At 46.8% G+C, this 18562-nt stretch overlaps 1 protein-coding gene across 2 annotated transcripts in view; it reads left to right on the top strand.

The window, feature by feature from the left end:
• Positions 1-6454: 6454 nt before the first annotated feature.
• The window catches only part of LOC134999652 (high affinity choline transporter 1-like), a 78958-nt gene continuing 66850 nt past the window's right edge, over positions 6455-18562 (top strand). The window contains exon 1 of one of the 2 annotated variants that reach the window (XM_063951439.1): positions 6455-6840. In XM_063951439.1, the coding sequence (XP_063807509.1) occupies positions 6663-6840 (178 nt within the window). In that variant the 5' untranslated portion in view covers positions 6455-6662. Of the gene's footprint in view, positions 6841-9436; positions 9539-18562 lie in introns of those variants that run through there. The other variant, XM_063951440.1, reaches the window with a different exon arrangement.

Below are 18562 nucleotides of genomic sequence, written 5' to 3' on the forward strand. Positions count from 1 at the left end.
AAATATTAACGCTATTAATTTTCAACAACTATCTACCTCTCTGCAACCACTGCTCTCACCAATTTCTACATTCACCTATCCAGAGACTGCTGTGTCACACCTTAACCAAACTCTAGAAACAGCACTTGATGAAGTGGCTCCAGCTACCTATCACACTCCACATAGACTTGAATGTCAACCGTGGCACTCTAAATACACTAGACACTTACAAAAACTCTCACGTAAAGTTGAACGCCAGTGGCGTAAATCTCGTAGTTCAAGTGACTTTCTCACATATAAGACCACCTACCACTCTTATCGTAATGCTCTGGACACTGCCAAACAAACAAATTTTCAATCTCTCATCTCTGCTCAAGCCTCTAACCCCAAGCGACTTTTTAATACATTTAAATCACTTCTTGTCCCTCCCTCACCTAACCCACCAGCCACTGTCAGTGCGCAAGATCTTGCTTCCTATTTCAAGGACAAGATTGACAAGATCCGAAATGAAATGGTATGCTCTTCCACAGCAAGTGACCTGCTCAATTCCCTGCCTGAACCCTCTAACACCTACTCTTCCTTTGATCCTACAAATGAAGATGAAGTATCTGCACTCTTTTCATCTGCCTACTCTAATACCTCTCCCCTTGACTCTATACCCTCACAAATTAGTAAAGCTCTGTCTACTGTGCTCATCCCAACCTTAACGAAAATCTGTAATCTCTCCCTGTCTACTGGTATCTTTCCTTCTCTATACAAGCATGCAGTGATTACTCCCATTCTGAAAAAACAAAACTCTGACCCGAACTCTCTAATTACCGTCCCATCTCTCAGCTCCCATGACCCTCCAAGCTACTTGAGAGACTTGCCTACACTCGCCTCACACACTTTCTTAACTCACACAGCCTACTGGACCCACTTCAGTCAGGATTTCGTGCCCAACACTCCACAGAGACAGCACTGACTAAGGTAGTGAATGATTTGGTCACTGCTAAATCTAAAGGACATTACTCTCTACTTATTCTCCTTGATCTCTCTGCTGCTTTTGACACTGTTGACCACTCTCTTCTCATACAAACACTACAATCCCTAGGTATTCAGGACACAGCCCTTTCTTGGTTCTCATCCTACCTATCTAATCGCTCCTTCAGTGTTCGTTTCTCTGATTCCACCTCTCCTTCGCTACCTCTCTCAGTTGGAGTACCGCAAGGCTCAGTCCTAGGTCCTCTGCTTTTCTCTATCTATACCATATCTATTTCAGTACCATCTGTATGCGGATGATACTCAAATCTACCTATCCTCCCCTGATTTGTGACCATCTGTATTGGGCCGTGTCACTGAATGCCTTTCTGCCATTTCATCTTGGATGACATCTCGCCACCTCAAACTTAATATTTCTAAAACAGAATTAATTATATTTCCACTGGCCAATAGTAGTTTCCAACCTGATATCTCTATCACTGTTGAGAACTCGGCAATCACCCCTACCCCACAAGCTCGCTGCCTAGGTGTCATTCTTGACTCTGAACTGTCCTTTGTTACCCACATTCAATCTGTCTCAAGATCATGTTACATTCATCTAAGAAACATATCCAAAATACGACCATATCTTACACAAGACACAGCAAAAACTCTAATCCATGCACTCATTATCTCCCGCATTGATTATTGTAATAGTCTCCTGACCGATCTTCCCAAACATAGGCTCTCACCACTACAATACATTTTGAATGCAACTGCGAGGCTAATCTTCCTTGCCAGACGTTCATCGTCTGCAGATCCGCTCTGTCAGTCCCTCCATTGGTTACCGGTATTCTACCGTATTAAATATAAAATACTTTTACTCACATACAAGGCTATTAACCAAACTGCACTAACATACATCTCTTCACTCATCTCAAAATATCTCCCTAACCGACCTCTCCGCTCTGCACAAGATCTACGTCTCTCATCCACACGCATTACTTGTTCACACTCAAAATTACAGGACTTTATCCGGGCTTCACCCACTCTGTGGAATGCCCTCCCACGCACAGTAAGACTCGCCTCTAGTCTCCAAACCTTTAAATGTTCCCTTAAAACTCACCTCTTCAGACAAGCCTATCAAATTCCAGACCCACCCACATAACCTTCAGTGCTTCCCTATCTAATTACATCCTCTGTACAGTACACATAACATCACACATCTTGTCTTTCTTTAGTCTCACACCCTCCTGACACTTGGCCAACTTTGTGGGGTATCATCATACAACCCATTAAGAACCTAGCAATCTGGTGGACCATTATGCAATAGGTAGCATCTATCCTTGTGTATCTATGCCTATTTCCCTATAGATTGTAAGCTTGCGAGCAGGGCCTTCCTACCTCTATGTCTGTCTGTTTTTACCCAGTTTTGTTCTATTACTGTTGTTCTAATTGTAAAGCGCAATGGAATATGCTGCGCTATATAAGAAACTGTTAATAAATAAATAAATATGTGTACAGTATGTATGTATATGGGGCTGTGTGTGTATGTGTACAGTATGTATGTATATATATAGGGCTGTGTGTGTGTGTATACAGGGCTGTGTCTGTATGTTCTGTATATGAGACTGTGTGTGCGTATGGAGCTGTGCATGTACGCACTGGCGTATTTGGGGCTGTTTGTGTGCGCGTATGAGGCTGTGCATGTATGGGGATGTGTGTGCATATGTGGCTGCGTGCAGTGGCAGAAGTATCGGAGACAATGGAGTTGTGTGCCAGTTCTGAAAGGGGCATCTCGATCTTCTCCATTGCCTCTGGTGAGCTCCCCCAGTCTCTGTGCGCCAGCCACTACAGTATGTGTATGAACAGCGCTGCAGTGGCAGTGCACAGCAGCAGCATTATAGAATCTTAGTGGCAGTGCACAGCAGCATCATTATAGAATCTCAGTGGCAGTGCACAGCAGCATCATTATAGAATCTCAGTGGCAGTGCTCAGCAGCATCATTATAGAATCTCAGTGGCTGGGAGGAGGTGAGGTTTGCTGGTAGTATCAGGCAATACGCCCACCTCCCGACAGCCTTGCTGCTCGTTTCCCACAGCCCACCAGCACATGCTGCTTAGGAAGGTTCTCTTGGACGATGCCTCGCATTTATATCTGCTATACTGTAGGTGAGGAGACTGTCTGTATATGTAGCTGCTTGCATGTCTGTGTATAAGTGGGTGTGTGTGTATACAGTATGAGGCTGTTCGTGTATATGTGACTGTAGATGTCGCTGTCTGCATATGTGGCTATGTTTGTATGTGGCTGTGTGTGTGCGCACATGTGGCTGCAAATGAGGTGGGGGCACACCATTGTCTAATTTGCCTCCGGGCGTCTGGTTTGAACTTACACCCCTGCTGCCCCAAAATCCCCCCCCCCCCCTGCAGTGCACATGGTTTTGCCCAACTGCTAACAGATTTGCTGCTACGATCAGGTCTGAATTACCCCCTAAGGCAGGCTGAGAATCCTAGGTCCAAAACAAAAAGTAGAATACAGACAGAGGCAGGACCAGGGACGGACTGCCCATCTGGCACTTCTGGCAAATGCCAGAAGGTGTTACAGCTGCGGCGTGCGGCTTCTGGCACCTGGCCGTTGCTCCCTCGATGATGGTAGATGAGGTTAGCTCCCTGCCCACCGGTGCCCTAGTAACAAAGGACGCTGGCGGAAGGGGCTGATCAGGGCTGTGTGTGTGCCTGCAGCTGGTCAGCTGTATTGAGTTATTCATTAAGGGAGGATGGGGCTTCAACCCAGGTGTACAAGGGTCACTGCCTGAAGACTTACAAGCAGCGCTGAACTCCGAAGGAAGATCTTCATTCCACTGTAACAGAAGGGCTGATGGGCTGGTTGGCTGTTCCTGTCACACAGAGAGCTGGGAAGGCCGCGCGCAGCATCTGGCTCTCTGGTCTGGCCGCTCCACTGCCCATCTCCATGGAAATGGGGGGGGGGGGTGCCACGAGTCCATACCCCCCTGACTTGTGGCACGCCCCCGTCATTAGTGTCTGCGTACCCCCTTTTGCGGCACACGCACCCCTGTCATGTGCGCATGCATGCAAATGCTAGGGCCACTGCGCAAAGGCAGGGTGCACTCAGGTATTCCAAAACCAGGGACAAGTTACAAAGCAGAAATGGATGGCAAGACCTAGCAGAAGAACTCTAAGAAGCTGCAGCAGAGCAGGTGACTTCTGGCAGGACATTAGCTATAACCGGCAGTCAGACTAGGCCCTCCCTGCCTTTTACCATATCCGGGGGGGCAATCAGAACCCCAGAACAGAGACAGGTCTCTTGCAATTATTAACTTTGTAGCTGAGTAGCTGCACTTACAGAGACAGGCCCCTAGCAATTAATTACACTGCAGCTGAGTAGCTGCACTTACAGAGACGGGCCCCTTGCAATTATTTACGCTGCAGCTGAGTAGCTGCACTTACAGAGACAGGCCCCTTGCAATTAATTACACTGCAGCTGAGTAGCTGCACTTACAGAGACGGGCCCCTTGCAATTATTTACACTGCAGCTGAGTAGCTGCACTTACAGGGACAGGCCCCTTGCAATTAATTACGCTGCAGCTAAGTAGCTGCACTTACAGGGACAGGCCCCTTGCAATTAATGACACTGCAGCTGAGTAGCTGCACTTACAGAGACAGGCCCCTTGCAATTAATTACGCTGCAGCTGAGTAGCTGCACTTACAGGGACAGGGAAATGACTTACCGATGTTGTAAACTGTCAACACCACTAGAAGAACCAAGTTGTAAAATAAGCAGCTTCACACCATACCCCACCAACCTTGTCGCTCTAGAAGCCCTTTCATAATGCTGTTATAGGGACCAAAAAATTCTAGTTACGCCACTGAGGAACAGTCTTTAGGGTGTGTCCCTGTTACTGATTCATGACACATTACCATGGCTCTAATTTATTATTCTGAAACGTTGGAACTCAAGATTGTCCTCCAGATAAGGGGTTTTCTGTAATTTGCCTGCTTACAAAACATTTACCTTACTCTTTGGTAAAACAAGTTGCATAGTAATAGTTTGTAGTGCACTCACTAGAAGTCACTATGTCCCAGGATACATATTTTGTAATCTATCTTTTTTGCATAGCTTTCATATTGGATCTGCTTTGACTTTATAACCCTGAAGATTGAAGATTTAATAATGCAAATAATTGACTACATTATCTCCAAACCTCCCAACTTATGCACTTCTCAAGTTGGGTCCGTCCAAAAGAGGGTGTGGTCTCAATGTGAGGTGGTGTGTCCTCATGACCACCCCCTTTCATCACTCTGAGGGCATGCTCAGCACTCCCAGTGATGTTGGGCTGCCTCCAGAGACTCTTCCTGCACTATGTGGCTGCTGCTGTGCAGAGCGGGAGTGTATGCTTCCCCAACTCCCCCACCGTGGACACTGCAGTCCATGTGAGGGGCGATGCAGCAGTCTCAGAAAATTGGGACTGTCCCCCCCCCAAAGCTGGACAGTTGGGAGATATGTAACTCTACCCTGCAAGCCAAATACAGATGTCACGGGTCAGCAATAATGCGCTCCACCTCAACTTTACACCCTGGGTTGGTGGCACTGCTTACACATCCCTAGTTTGGGCCCTGACTATACTACTAGCTAGAATAATGCATGCAATTCTATATTGTGATTATGGGGGACATTTACTAAGCAGTGATAAGAGCGGAGAAGTGAGCCAGTGGAGAAGTTGCCCATGGCAGCCAATCAGCACTGAAGTAACATCTAAAATTTGTATACTATAAAATAATACAGAGCTGCTCATTGGATGATGGGGCAATTTCTCCACTGACTCACTTCTCCGCTCTTATCACTGCTTGGTAAATGTCCCCCTATATTTCAGTCCCAAGGTCATGCTGGATGGATTCTCTGACCCTTCCTATGCACAAAGTGTTCTAGGCCTACTCATATCTTTTGCAGATTGTCGCAGCCAACTGTAAAATAAGAGAAACCAAGATCAGAGTCCAGTTTTAAAGTATCATCCAAATTGTTCCCTGAAGATTTCCAACCATCACATGCAAATTCAGGGGTCTATATACTAAGCCTTGGATGAAGATATAGTGGAAGGTGATAACGCACCAGCCAATCAACTCCTAACTTACATGTCACAGGCTGGGTTTGAAAGATGACAGTTTGGAGCCGATCGGCTGGTACTTTATCTCCGTTCACTTTATCTCCATCCAAGGCTTAGTAAATAGACACCACAGTCTTAGATGGTGACACTCAAAGGTGTGGTAACCCATAATGTGCTTAAGAAGTACAACAAGTCCCTCACTAATGTCTGTTAGCTGCTCGGCATACACTTTGCAAAATCCTGGAAATAAAAGCAAAGGAGATGAAACAAGATGAGATGAACCTAAAGAAAACATACGAGCTCCTGTCCTGTTTGACATCTGAAGACAGATCCTGGGAATGCGGCCAATCACCTCCCCTTCTACAAGTTGGAGGCACAAGAAAAAAAGTTTGTTTTTACTTTGTAGAAGAGTACAGGAGGTCTCCTAGAGGAGCTGATCCAGCACTTGTGGAGCCTATAGCGACCCAATATATAGACCAGCTGGGAATGTGTTCCAAAATGCAAAGGTTTTCTTATTGTAAGACTTTCTGGTGAGTGTGACATGCCTGCCACAGTCTGTCCAGGCCGGAGATAATTAGCTCTCGTCTCACCCTCTGGAATAATGGCACTGAATGTTCCTGGCTTGATAGCAGTGATTATTTTCTATGCAATGACCCTGGCGACCGGCCTCTGGGCTGCCTGGAAAGCCAAAAAGAATGAAAGGAATAACACAGAGACGGAGGTGGCCATCGTTGGAGGGAGAAACCTAAACTTGTTTGTTGGAGTCTTTACAACGACTGGTAAGCAAACAAAATGACAAAGTATATATAATCTATCTACAGTATTTATTTACAGTATCTATTTATCTACAGTATCTATCTACAGTATCTTTCTACAGTATCTATCTATCTATCTATCTATCTATCTATCTATCTATCTATCTATCTATCTATCTATCTATCTATCTATCTATCTACAGTATCTGTCTGTCTGTCTTGTCTGTCTATCTGTCTATGTATATATGTATGTGTACTTGTGTATAGTTTTTGTATATATAGCACTGATAGTAATCACACGTATTTTGGAAACGTTGCAGAAAATGCAAACCTTTCTCACTTTCTAGGGTCTTGCTGTCACGTTTATAGTTGCAGCTATCGCAGAAAATAACAGTTCTAGATAACTAATTGGGGGAATTCAATTAGGTGCTAGTTTGCAAAAGGTAAACTTACATTATTAAATACGCACACTTTGCTCCATGCCAATTCACACTACTCTACACAAGGCTAAATGAATTTTGTCCAAAAAGCAAATTGGGAAAAGAGGGTAAAAAAGTGGGGAGACCTTTCTGAACCCCCAAAAAGTGACAACTTTGTTAGCAAGACCATATAGAAGGCTGTTAGTAGGCATAAGGGAAGTACTGGAAACTTTTAAAAGGTGTCAAATGGCTGATTTGCGCATTTCAAAAAAAATATTAAAGGAATGAAACAAAAAATGCAAAAAAAAAGTAGATAAAAAGGTAATTTGGAAGTAATTTGAGGCCATTTTAATAACAAATTTCTACAAAAAAAATGCGAAAAAGCAATTATTTTTCATTGAAATAAATACTTTAATTAAATTTGAAAAAGTTGATTTGGGAGTAATTTGAGGCCATTATATATTTTTTTTAACCCCAATAATGACATGTAATTATTGTCCCAATTAAGCACATAATTAAAAATTTCCAACTGCCTAATTAGTCATTAAGGAGGGTGTCCAATGGGTTCTGTAGTAAGTCCTAATATTTTTACCTTAAAATAAAGATTTTCACTACCTGGGAGGTCCTGACAAAGGGTGGTCTTCAGCATGCCGACTGACGGGATCCCGGCGCACAGTATACCGGCGCCGTGATCCCGACAGCCGGCATACCGACACTTATTCTCCCTCGTGGGGGTCCACGACCGCCCTGGAGGGAGAATAAAATAGTGCCCGTAGCGTGGCGAGCGCAGCGAGCCAGCAAGGGGCTCATTTGCGCTCGCCACACTGTCGGTAAGCCTGCGGTCGGGCTCCCGGCGCCGGTATGCTGGTCGCCGGGAGCCCGACCGCCGGCATATCGTAGTGAACCCCTGACAAATACACCTGAATTTACTCTGAAAAAGAAATGAGAGTTCGAAATTGAATTGTAAATGTCATTCCCATGACTGGCTGGCAGGACCAAGCTCACATCTAATTGAATTCCCCCCAGTGTGTATATGTAGCAATTACTGTATTAATATTTTTAGAGCAAAGTGTTCATTCTGAAATGATGTAGCTAAATACTGAGCAAAGGAAACAAAAAGTAGAATGTATTAGTGCGCAAAAAGAAATGTCTATTTGAATGTTGCATTACTTTGGCTTAAACAAGAAGCTGCAATGCATCCTTAACGTGGCAATTTGTGTTACGGTATAATATGTTTCATGACAGACCTTGACACACTGATTTTTTTTTATCACAGTATCATCCATAGAACATATTTGGCACCATGGGGGTAATTCCAAGTTGATCGCAGCAGGAAATTTTTTAGCAGTTGGGCAAAACCATGTGCACTGTAGCTATTGGGCTCAATAGAAAGAATACACACGGCTGCTCTGTGTGCCTCTGTGGCAGTGTGCCCTGCCGGTGCGCAGGCAGCTGACCTGTCCCCGCGATCCTCATTGCTGCCACCTGGGATCCCTCTCAGTCAGGGCCCGGGACTGGTATCCCCACTGTAACCCCTTGATGGCGGGCCTGAGTGCAGTAATAAAGTACATACTGATTTTAGTACATAGGGGAAGATTTATCAAACCTTGGAGAGAGATAATGTAAAAAGAGATAAAGTACCAACCATTCATCTTCTGTCATTTTCCAACACAGCCTGTAAAGTGACACTTAGGTGCTGATTGGTTGGTACTTTATTTCTCTCCAAGCATTGACACATGCTAGAGAATAGACCCCAAATACTAAACTCTATGCATAATATCCCCAAGTGACCAGCATATTAAATAGCTCCAATAACCTGCATATGTAGTCCCCAATTATTCAGCATTACTCAGCCATAATGTTTGTGTTGCTATTGTCCGTGGTCCACTTTGTGTTGTCATAAAACCTAATAAAAAGCAAACTGAGCTATTAATTGATTAATAAGTTTATTAATAGCAGTGACCTGAGAATCAGTGGCGCACACGTGGGAGGTGGGGAAGGGGGGTTCTGAGCACCCAGAAACCCCCCATGACAGACCAATTTTTGCGGACCGCGGTTTAAGCCCCACCCCTGGTATTAGGCCCCACCCCTTTTCAAGGACCCGTGATTGGTGGGTTGTGTGGAAGACCTTTCCTGCTCTGTGTGTGCGGATCCTTCTGATCTCATTCTCCAGTCCACCTCCGTGCCTCCGCTGTTGAAGACTCCCTGATACTGCTTCCAGGGATTAATCTTATTAACGGGGATTTCAGATGTCAGATGTCCTCTGCAGCCTGCTGTCTGAACGTCTACCTGGTGGCACTTAAGTGATTATTAAAACTTTATATTATTTCAATTATAGTATTTATATATATCTCAAATATATATATTTCTCTAACGTCCTAGTGGATGCTGGGGACTCCGTAAGGACCATGGGGAATAGACGGGCTCCGCAGGAGACTGGGCACTCTAAGAAATATTTAGTACTACTGGTGTGCACTGGCTCCTCCCTCTATGCCCCTCCTCCAGACCTCAGTTAGAATCTGTGCCCGGACAGAGCTGGGTGCATTTTAGTGAGCTCTCCTGAGCTTGCTAATAAGAAAGTATTTTAGTTAGGTTTTTTTATTTTCAGAGAGCTTCTGCTGGCAACAGACTCTCTGCTACGAGGGACTGAGGGGAGAGAAGCAAACCTACTAACTGCGGCTAGGTTGCGCTTCTTAGGCTACTGGACACCATTAGCTCCAGAGGGTTCGAACACAGGATCTTAACCTTGGTCGTCCGTTCCCGGAGCCGCGCCGCCGTCCCCCTCGCAGAGCCAGAAGACAGAAGCCGGCAGAAGCAAGAAGACATTGAAATCGGCGGCAGAAGACTCCTGTCTTCATATGAGGTAGCGCACAGCACTGCAGCTGTGCGCCATTGCGCCCACACTAACCCACACACTCCGGTCACTGTAGGGTGCAGGGCGCAGGGGGGGGGGGGGCCCTGGGCAGCAATTAAGTACCTCCTGGCAAAAGCAGCATATATACAGTTGGACACTGTTATATGCATGAGCCCCCGCCATTAATTTTAAATCGCGGGAGAAGCCCGCCGCTGAGGGGGCGGGGCCTTCTTCCTCAGCACTCACCAGCGCCATTTTCTCTCCACAACTCCGCTGAGAGGAAGCTCCCCAGGCTCTCCCCTGCACGATAGAGAGGGTGAAAAAGAGAGGGGGGGGCACAAAAATTTGGCGTAAAAATAATATATACAGCAGCTACTGGGTTAACACTAAGTTACTGTGTGATTCCAGGGTCATATAGCGCTGGGGTGTGTGCTGGCATACTGGGTTCACTACGGCTGGCCGGCGGTCGGGCTCCCGGCGACCAGCATCCCGGCGCCGGGAGCCCGACCGCCGGCTTACCGACAGCTTGGCGAGCGCAAATGAGCCCCTTGCGGGCTCGCTGCGCTCGCCACGCTACGGGCACGGTCGTGGACCCCCACAAGGGAAAATAAGTGTCGGTATGCCGGCTGTCGGGCTCCCGGCGCCGGTATACTGAGCGCCGGGAGCCCGACCGCCGGCAAACAGAAGACCACCCGGCATACTCTCTCTCTGTCTCTCCAAAGGGCCTTGTGGGGGAACTGTCTTCGAATAGAGCATCCCCTGTGTGTGTGGTGTGTCGGTACGTGTGTGTCGACATGTCTGAGGTAAAAGGCTCCCCTAAGGAGGAGATAGAGCAAATATGTGTGTGAGAGGGTGTCTCCGTCGACAACGCCGACACCTGTTTGGATATGTGTAAGTGCTGAGGTGAATTTATTGCACAAAAGATTAGAGAACAGACAGGAAATCTACCCATGTCTGTCCCTGTGTCACAGAGACCTTCAGAGTCTCACAATGCTCACTATCCAAAATAATAAACACTGATATCGACACGGAGTTTGACTCCAGTGTCGACTACGATAATGCAAAGTTACAGCCAAGATGGCTGAAAGGTATTCAATATATGATTATTGTAATAAAAGATGATTTGCATATCACTGATGACTCATTTGTCCCTGACACAAGGGTACACATGTTAAGGGGGAGAAAGCTGAGGTAAATTTCCCTCCTCTCATGAGGAAAAAGAGCGGGAATCTCCAGACAAGAGATTGCTGTTTCCCACAAAAAATTATCCGGCAGTATCCTTTCCCCACTAGGGCCAGGATGTGTTGGGAATCTTCCCCTAGGGTGTCCTGTTTGCACAGAAGGTAGCACTAGCTATTCTCAGGGATCCTGCAGATAGCGTGCACATTCTAGTATACTACTCAGACCGGCGATTGTGTCGGCATGGGTTTATAGCGCTGTGGCAGCGTGGACAGGTACCTTATCAGCAGAGATTGAGACCCTAGTATGCATATAGATATATATATATATATATATATATATATATGTATATATAGAGATATATATATATATATATATATATATATTAAAAATGCTGTCTTAAGTGATATATATATATATATATATATATATATACAGGTTGAGTATCCCATATCCAAATATTCCGAAATACGGAATATTCCGAAATACGGACTTTTTTGAGTGAGAGTGAGATAGAGAAACCTTTGTTTTTTGATGGCTCAATGTACACAAACTTTGTTTAATACACAAAGTTATTAAAATATAAATGACCTCCAGGCTTTGTGTATAAGGTGTATATGAAACATAAATGAATTGTGTGAATGTAGACACACTTTGTTCAATGCACAAAGTTATACAAAATATTGGCTAAAATTACCTTCAGGTTGTGTGTATAAGGTGCATATGTAACATAAATACATTCTGTGCTTAGACCTGGGTCCCATCTCAGGGCCGAAACTAGGATTTTTGTCACCCGGGGCAAGGTAGTCATTTGACACACACACACACACACACACACCCCCCCCCCCCCCCCCCCCCGCAAAAAAATAAAAAAAATATTTTACAATAAATAAATAAAAATAATAAAATAAAATAAAAAAAATAAAAAATAAATGAATAAAAATATTATATATATATATATATATATATATATATATCTCTTTCAGAACTTTTTTACCTGAGAAACTGCCTTTTCTAACATAAATTTCATATCCAGGAAAAAGTGTCCCCATTTTACACAGTACGACAGGCAAGTGTCCCCATTCCCCATTTTACACATTGCGGCAGACAGGTGTCCCCATTTTACACATTGCGGCAGGAAAAAGTGTCCCCATTGTACACATTGCGGCAGGCACAGGTCCCCATTTTACACAGTACGCTGGCAAGTGTCCCCATTTTACACATAGCGGCAGGCACAGGTCCCCATTTTACACAGTACGCTGGCAAGTGTCCCCATTTTACACATTACGGCAGGCACAGGTCCCCATTTTACACATTGCGGCAGGCACAGGTCCCCATTTTACACAGTACGCTGGCAAGTGTCCCCATTTTACACATAGCGGCAGGCACAGGTCCCCATTTTACACAGTACGCTGGCAAGTGTCCCCATTTTACACATTGCGGCAGGCACAGGTCCCCATTTTACACAGTACGCTGGCAAGTGTCCCCATTTTACACATAGCGGCAGGCACAGGTCCCCATTTTACACAGTACGCTGGCAAGTGTCCCCATTTTACACATTGCGGCAGGCACAGGTCCCCATTTTACACATTGCGGCAGGCACAGGTCCCCATTTTACACAGTACGCTGGCAAGTGTCCCCATTTTACACATAGCGGCAGGCACAGGTCCCCATTTTACACAGTACGCTGGCAAGTGTCCCCATTTTACACATTGCGGCAGGCACAGGTCCCCATTTTACACAGTACGCTGGCAAGTGTCCCCATTTTACACATTGCGGCAGGCACAGGTCCCCATTTTACACAGTACGCTGGCAAGTGTCCCCATTTTACACATAGCGGCAGGCACAGGTCCCCATTTTACACAGTACGCTGGCAAGTGTCCCCATTTTACACATAGCGGCAGGCACAGGTCCCCATTTTACACATAGCGGCAGGCACAGGTCCCCATTTTACACATAGCGGCAGGCACAGGTCCCCATTTTACACATTGCGGCAGGTGGTGGAGGGAGAGAGAGAGAGAGGAAGGGAGAGGGGCTGACTTACATTTGAAGCGGTTCTCGCCGCTCTTCAGCCGCCTCTCCCTCCTCGTCTGCGCGGCTCCGGACTCCCCCTTCTCCCTCCTCCGGCGGGGTTTCGTGGAATGACGCGCTTGCGCCGTGACGTCACGACGCAATCGCGTCATTCCGCGAAACCCCGCCCCCCGAGCTGGGCACTCGGGAGAAGGGGGTTTAAAAGTAAGTGCCGCGGCGGGTGTTAGGGGGTCTCGGCGCCCCCTCCAATCTGGCGCCCAGGTCGCCTGCCCCCCTAGCCCCCCCCTAGTTTCGGCCCTGCCCATCTCCATGATATCTCATTATGGTATGCAATTATTCCAAAATACGGAAAAATCCCATATCCAAAATACCTCTGGACCCAAGCATTTTGGATAAGGGAGACTCAACCTGTATATATATATATATATATATATATATATATAAAACATGCCCAAAGAGACATGAGTATACTGGGTCCTAGAGTCAAAGCTATGTCGATTTCTGCTTGACGTGTCCTGTAGAATATGCAATGGACAGATGATGCCGACTTAAGAGGCATGTGGAAGGCTGAGGATTGTGTGGAGAAGGGTTCTCGGACCTGGTCTACACAGCTATAGCTGGTAATTCTGATATTTTGCCTTATATTCCTGCACAGCCTAGGAAAGCATGACATTATCAAATGCAGCCTTTCGAATAAAGAAACAAGAAAGTCCGAGGTGCGTCCTTTCTTGCCAGAGGCGGGGGCACAGGAAAGAAGCTGCACAACACAGCTAGTTCCCAGGAACAGAAGTCCTCCCAGGCCTCTACAAAAATCCACCGCAAGGCGGAGCTAGGCCCGGAGGGGGCACGCCTTCGTCAGTTCAGCCACAAGTGGGTTCACTCCCTGTTAGATCCCTGGGCAATAGATATTGTGTCTCAGGGATACAAGCTGGACTTTGAGAAGATGCCCCCTCACCGACGGCCCTGCCGGCTTCCCCCCACGAGAGGGAAACAGTGTTAACTGCAATTCATAAATTGTATCTTCAACAGGTGGTGGTCAAGGTTCCCCTCCTTCAACAAGGAGGGGGTTATTATTCGACCATGTTGTAGTCCCGAAACCAGACGGTTTGGTCGGACCCATATTAAATTTAAAATCCCAGAACATATACCTGAAAGGGTTCAAGTTCAAGATGGAATGGCTAAGAGCGGTTATTGCAAGCCTGAAAGGGGGAGATTTTATGGTGACTCGGGACATAAAGGATGCACACCTTCATGTCCCCATTTATCCACCTCATCAGGCGTACCTCAGAATTGCGGTACGGGATGGTCATTACCAATTTCAGACGTTGCCGTTTGGTCTCTCCACGGCCTTGAGAATATTCACCAAGGTAATAGCGGAAATGATGGTGCTCCTGCGGAAGCAAGGTGTCACTATTATCACGTACTTGGACGATCTCCTCATAAAAGCGAGATCAAGAGAGCAGTTGCTGAACAGCGTATCACTTTCTCTGGAAGTGAAACGGCAACACGGCTGGATTCTATATATTCCAAAGTCGCAGTTGGTTCTTACAGCTCATCTGCCTCTCCTAGGCATGATCCTAGACACAGACCAGAAAAGGGTTTATCTCCCGATAGAGAGAGCTCAGAAGCTCGTGACACTGGTCAGGAATCTATTAAAACCAAAACAGGTGTCAGTGCATCACTGCACTCGAGTCCTGGGAAGGAGGGTGGCATCATTCGAGGCCATTCCCTTCGGCAGGTTCCATAGGAGGACCTTCCAATGGGACTTACTGGACAAGTGGTCCGGATCACATCTTCGGATGCATCGGTTAATCACCCTATCCCCCAGAGCCAGTGTGTCTCTCCTGTGGTGACTGCAGAGTGCTCACCTTCTCGAAGGTCGCAGATTCGGCATTCAGGACTGGGTCCTGGTGACCATGGATGCAAGCCTCCGAGGGTGGGGGGCAGTCACACAGGGAAGAAATTTCCAAGGGCTGTGGTCAAGGCAGGAGACTTGCCTTCACATCAATATCCTGGAACTAAGGGCCATATATAACGCCCTAAGTCAAGCGGAGACCCTGCTTCGCGACCACCCGGTTCTGATCCAGTCAGACCGCAGTGGCTCATGTAAACCGCCAAGGCGGCACAAGGAGCAGGGTGGCGATGGTAGAAGCCACCAGAATTCTTCGCTGGGCGGAGAATCACGTAAGCGCACTGTCAGCAGTGTTCATTCCGGGAGTGGACAACTGGGAAGCAGACTTCCTCAGCAGGCACGACCTCCACCCGGGAGAGTGGGGACTTCATCAGGAAGTCTTCACGCAGATTGCAAATCGATGGGAACTGCCACAGGTGGACATGATGGCGTCCCGCCTCAACAAAAAGCTAAAAAGGTATTGCGCCAGGTCAAGGGACCCTCAGGTGATAGCTGTGGACGCACTAGTAACACCGTGGGTGTTCCAGTCGGTCTATGTGTTTCCTCCTCTTCCTCTCATACCAAAGGTGCTGAGAATTGTAAGAAAAGGAGTGAGTACTATACTCATTGTTCCGGATTGGCCAAGAAGGACTTGGTACCTGGAACTGCAAGAAATGCTCACAGAGGACCCATGGCCTCTGCCTCTCAGACAGGACCTGTTGCAACAAGGGCCCTGTCTGTTTCAAGACTTACCGCGGCTGCGTTTGACGGCATGGCGGTTGAACGCCGGATCCTAGCGGAAAAAGGCATTCCGGATGAAGTTATTCCTATGCTGATAAAGGCTAGGAAGGATGTGACAGCAAAGCATTATCACCGTATATGGCGAAAATATGTTGCTTGGTGTGAGGCCAGGAAGGCCCCTACAGAGGAATTCCAGCTGGGTCGATTCCTGCACTTCCTACAGTCAGGTGTGACTATGGACCTAAAATTAGGGTCCATAAAGTTCCAGATTTCGGCCCTATCCATTTTCTTTCAAAAAGAACTGGCTTCACTGCCTGAGGTTCAGATGTTTGTTAAGGGAGTGCTGCATATTCAGCCCCCTTTTGTGCCACCGGTGGCACCTTGGGATCTTAACGTGGTGTTGGGTTTCCTGAAATCCCACTGGTTTGAGCCACTTAAGACTGTGGAGCTAAAGTATCTCACGTGGAAAGTGGTCATGCTGTTGGCCTTAGCTTCGGCTAGGCGTGTGTCAGAATTGGCGGCTTTGTCATGTAAAAGCCCCTATCTGGTTTTCCATATGGACAGGGCAGAATTGCGGACTCGTCCGCAATTCTGCCAATGGTGGTGTCATCTTTTCATTTGAACCAACCTATTGTGGTGCCTGCGGCTACTTGTGACATGGAGGATTCCAAGCTGTTTGACGTAGTCCGGGCTTTGAAGATTTAGGTAACCAGAACGGCTGGAGTCAGGAAGAATGACTCGCTGTTTATCCTGTATGCATCCAACAAGCTGGGTGCTCCTGCTTCAAAGCAAACTATTGCTCGCTGGATCTGTAACACGATTCAGCAGGCTCATTCTGCGGCTGGATTGCCGCATCCAAAATCAGTGAAAGCCCATTCCACAAGGAAGGTGGGCTCTTCTTGGGCGGCTGCCCAAGGGGTCTCGGCATTACAGATTTGCCGAGCTGCTACTTGGTCGGGTTCAAACACCTTTGCAAAATTCTACAAGTTTGATACCCTGGCTGAGGAGGACCTTGTGTTTGCCCATTCGGTGCTGCAGACTTATCCGCACTCTCCCGCCCGTTTGGGAGATTTGGTATAATCCCCATGGTCCTTACGGAGTCCCCAGCATCCACTAGGACGTTAGAGAAAATAAGATTTTACTCACCGGTAAATCTATTTCTCGTAGTCCGTAGTGGATGCTGGGCGCCCGTCCCAAGTGCGGACTTTCTGCAATACGTGTATATAGTTATTGCTTAATAAAGGGTTATGTTATGTTGGCATCCATTGGTTGATGCTCTGTTTGTTCATACTGTTAACTGGGTAAGTTTATCACAAGTTATACGGTGTGATTGGTGTGGCTGGTATGAGTCTTACCCTGGGTTCCAAAATCCTTTCCTTGTAATGTCAGCTCTTCCGGGCACAGTGTCCTTAACTGAGGTCTGGAGGAGGGGCATAGAGGGAGCAGCCAGTGCACACCAGTAGTACTAAATCTTTCTTAGAGTGCCCAGTCTCCTGCGGAGCCCGTCTATTCCCCATGGTCCTTACGGAGTCCCCAGCATCCACTGCGGACTACGAGAAATAGATTTACCGGTGAGTAAAATCTTATTATATACACACACACACACACACACACACACACACACACACACACACACACACACACACACTATGGGTGTGATATGGGATACCGACATTTGGGATGCATCCCGACGCTCAGCATCCCGACATTCCTAACCCTCCCTTCCCACAGCCTAACCCTAACCTTTCCCCCGCAGCCTATAGGTGCATACACACGGTGCGATGTAACCTTACGATTTTGACTAAATAGTTAAAATCATAAGGAAAGTTGGTGCAAATCGCACCGTGTGTACACAGCTTGCGATACCGATGCGGGGTCAGTATCGCAAGGATAGACTGTGCAGGCAAGTCAATCTTGACTATATTGTATATTCTAGTACATACTGTAGTATAGTCAAAATTGGCACTTAGTCAAAATCTCAAGTAAAGAGATTGTCAATATCGGTGGTTCTGGGCTCCGAGGAGTTCAGGGGAAATCGCAAAGTCAATATCAAAGATAGTCAAAATCTCACCGTGTCTACACACCTTAACCGTAACCCTCTCCCCGGTGGTGCCTAAACCTAACCCTTCCTTCCTTGCAGCCTAACCTTAACCCTCCCTTCCCCACAACCTTACCGTAACCCTCCCTGGAGGTGCCTAACCCTAACCCCCTTTCCTGCAACCTAACCCTCCTTTCCCCGCAGCCTAACCCTAACTCTCCCCCTACAGCCTAAACCTAACCTCCACCGTCCCCCCCTACACCACTGCAGCCAAAATTTAGAAGTCACCGGCATGCTTACGTTTGGGATGTTGGCAGTCAGGATTACGGCGTTGGCATTCCAAGTGGTGTCGGAGTTCCAGCACCGGCATTCTGGCTGCTTACCAGGATTCCGGTGCTGGAATTTCGAGCACCAGCATCCTGACTGCATCCTATATATATATATATATATATATATATATATATATTTATTAACAGGAGTCTTGCTAGAATGTGCTCTGCTACAAAAATTCCACCAGCGACCGACTCCAGGCTTGTGTAAAAACAACAAATACCTTTTATTCAGGTAGCTCAAAAACAAAGATATACATAAAA

This window comes from Pseudophryne corroboree, chromosome 2, assembly GCF_028390025.1.
Source record: "Pseudophryne corroboree isolate aPseCor3 chromosome 2, aPseCor3.hap2, whole genome shotgun sequence".
NCBI lineage: Eukaryota > Metazoa > Chordata > Amphibia > Anura > Myobatrachidae > Pseudophryne > Pseudophryne corroboree.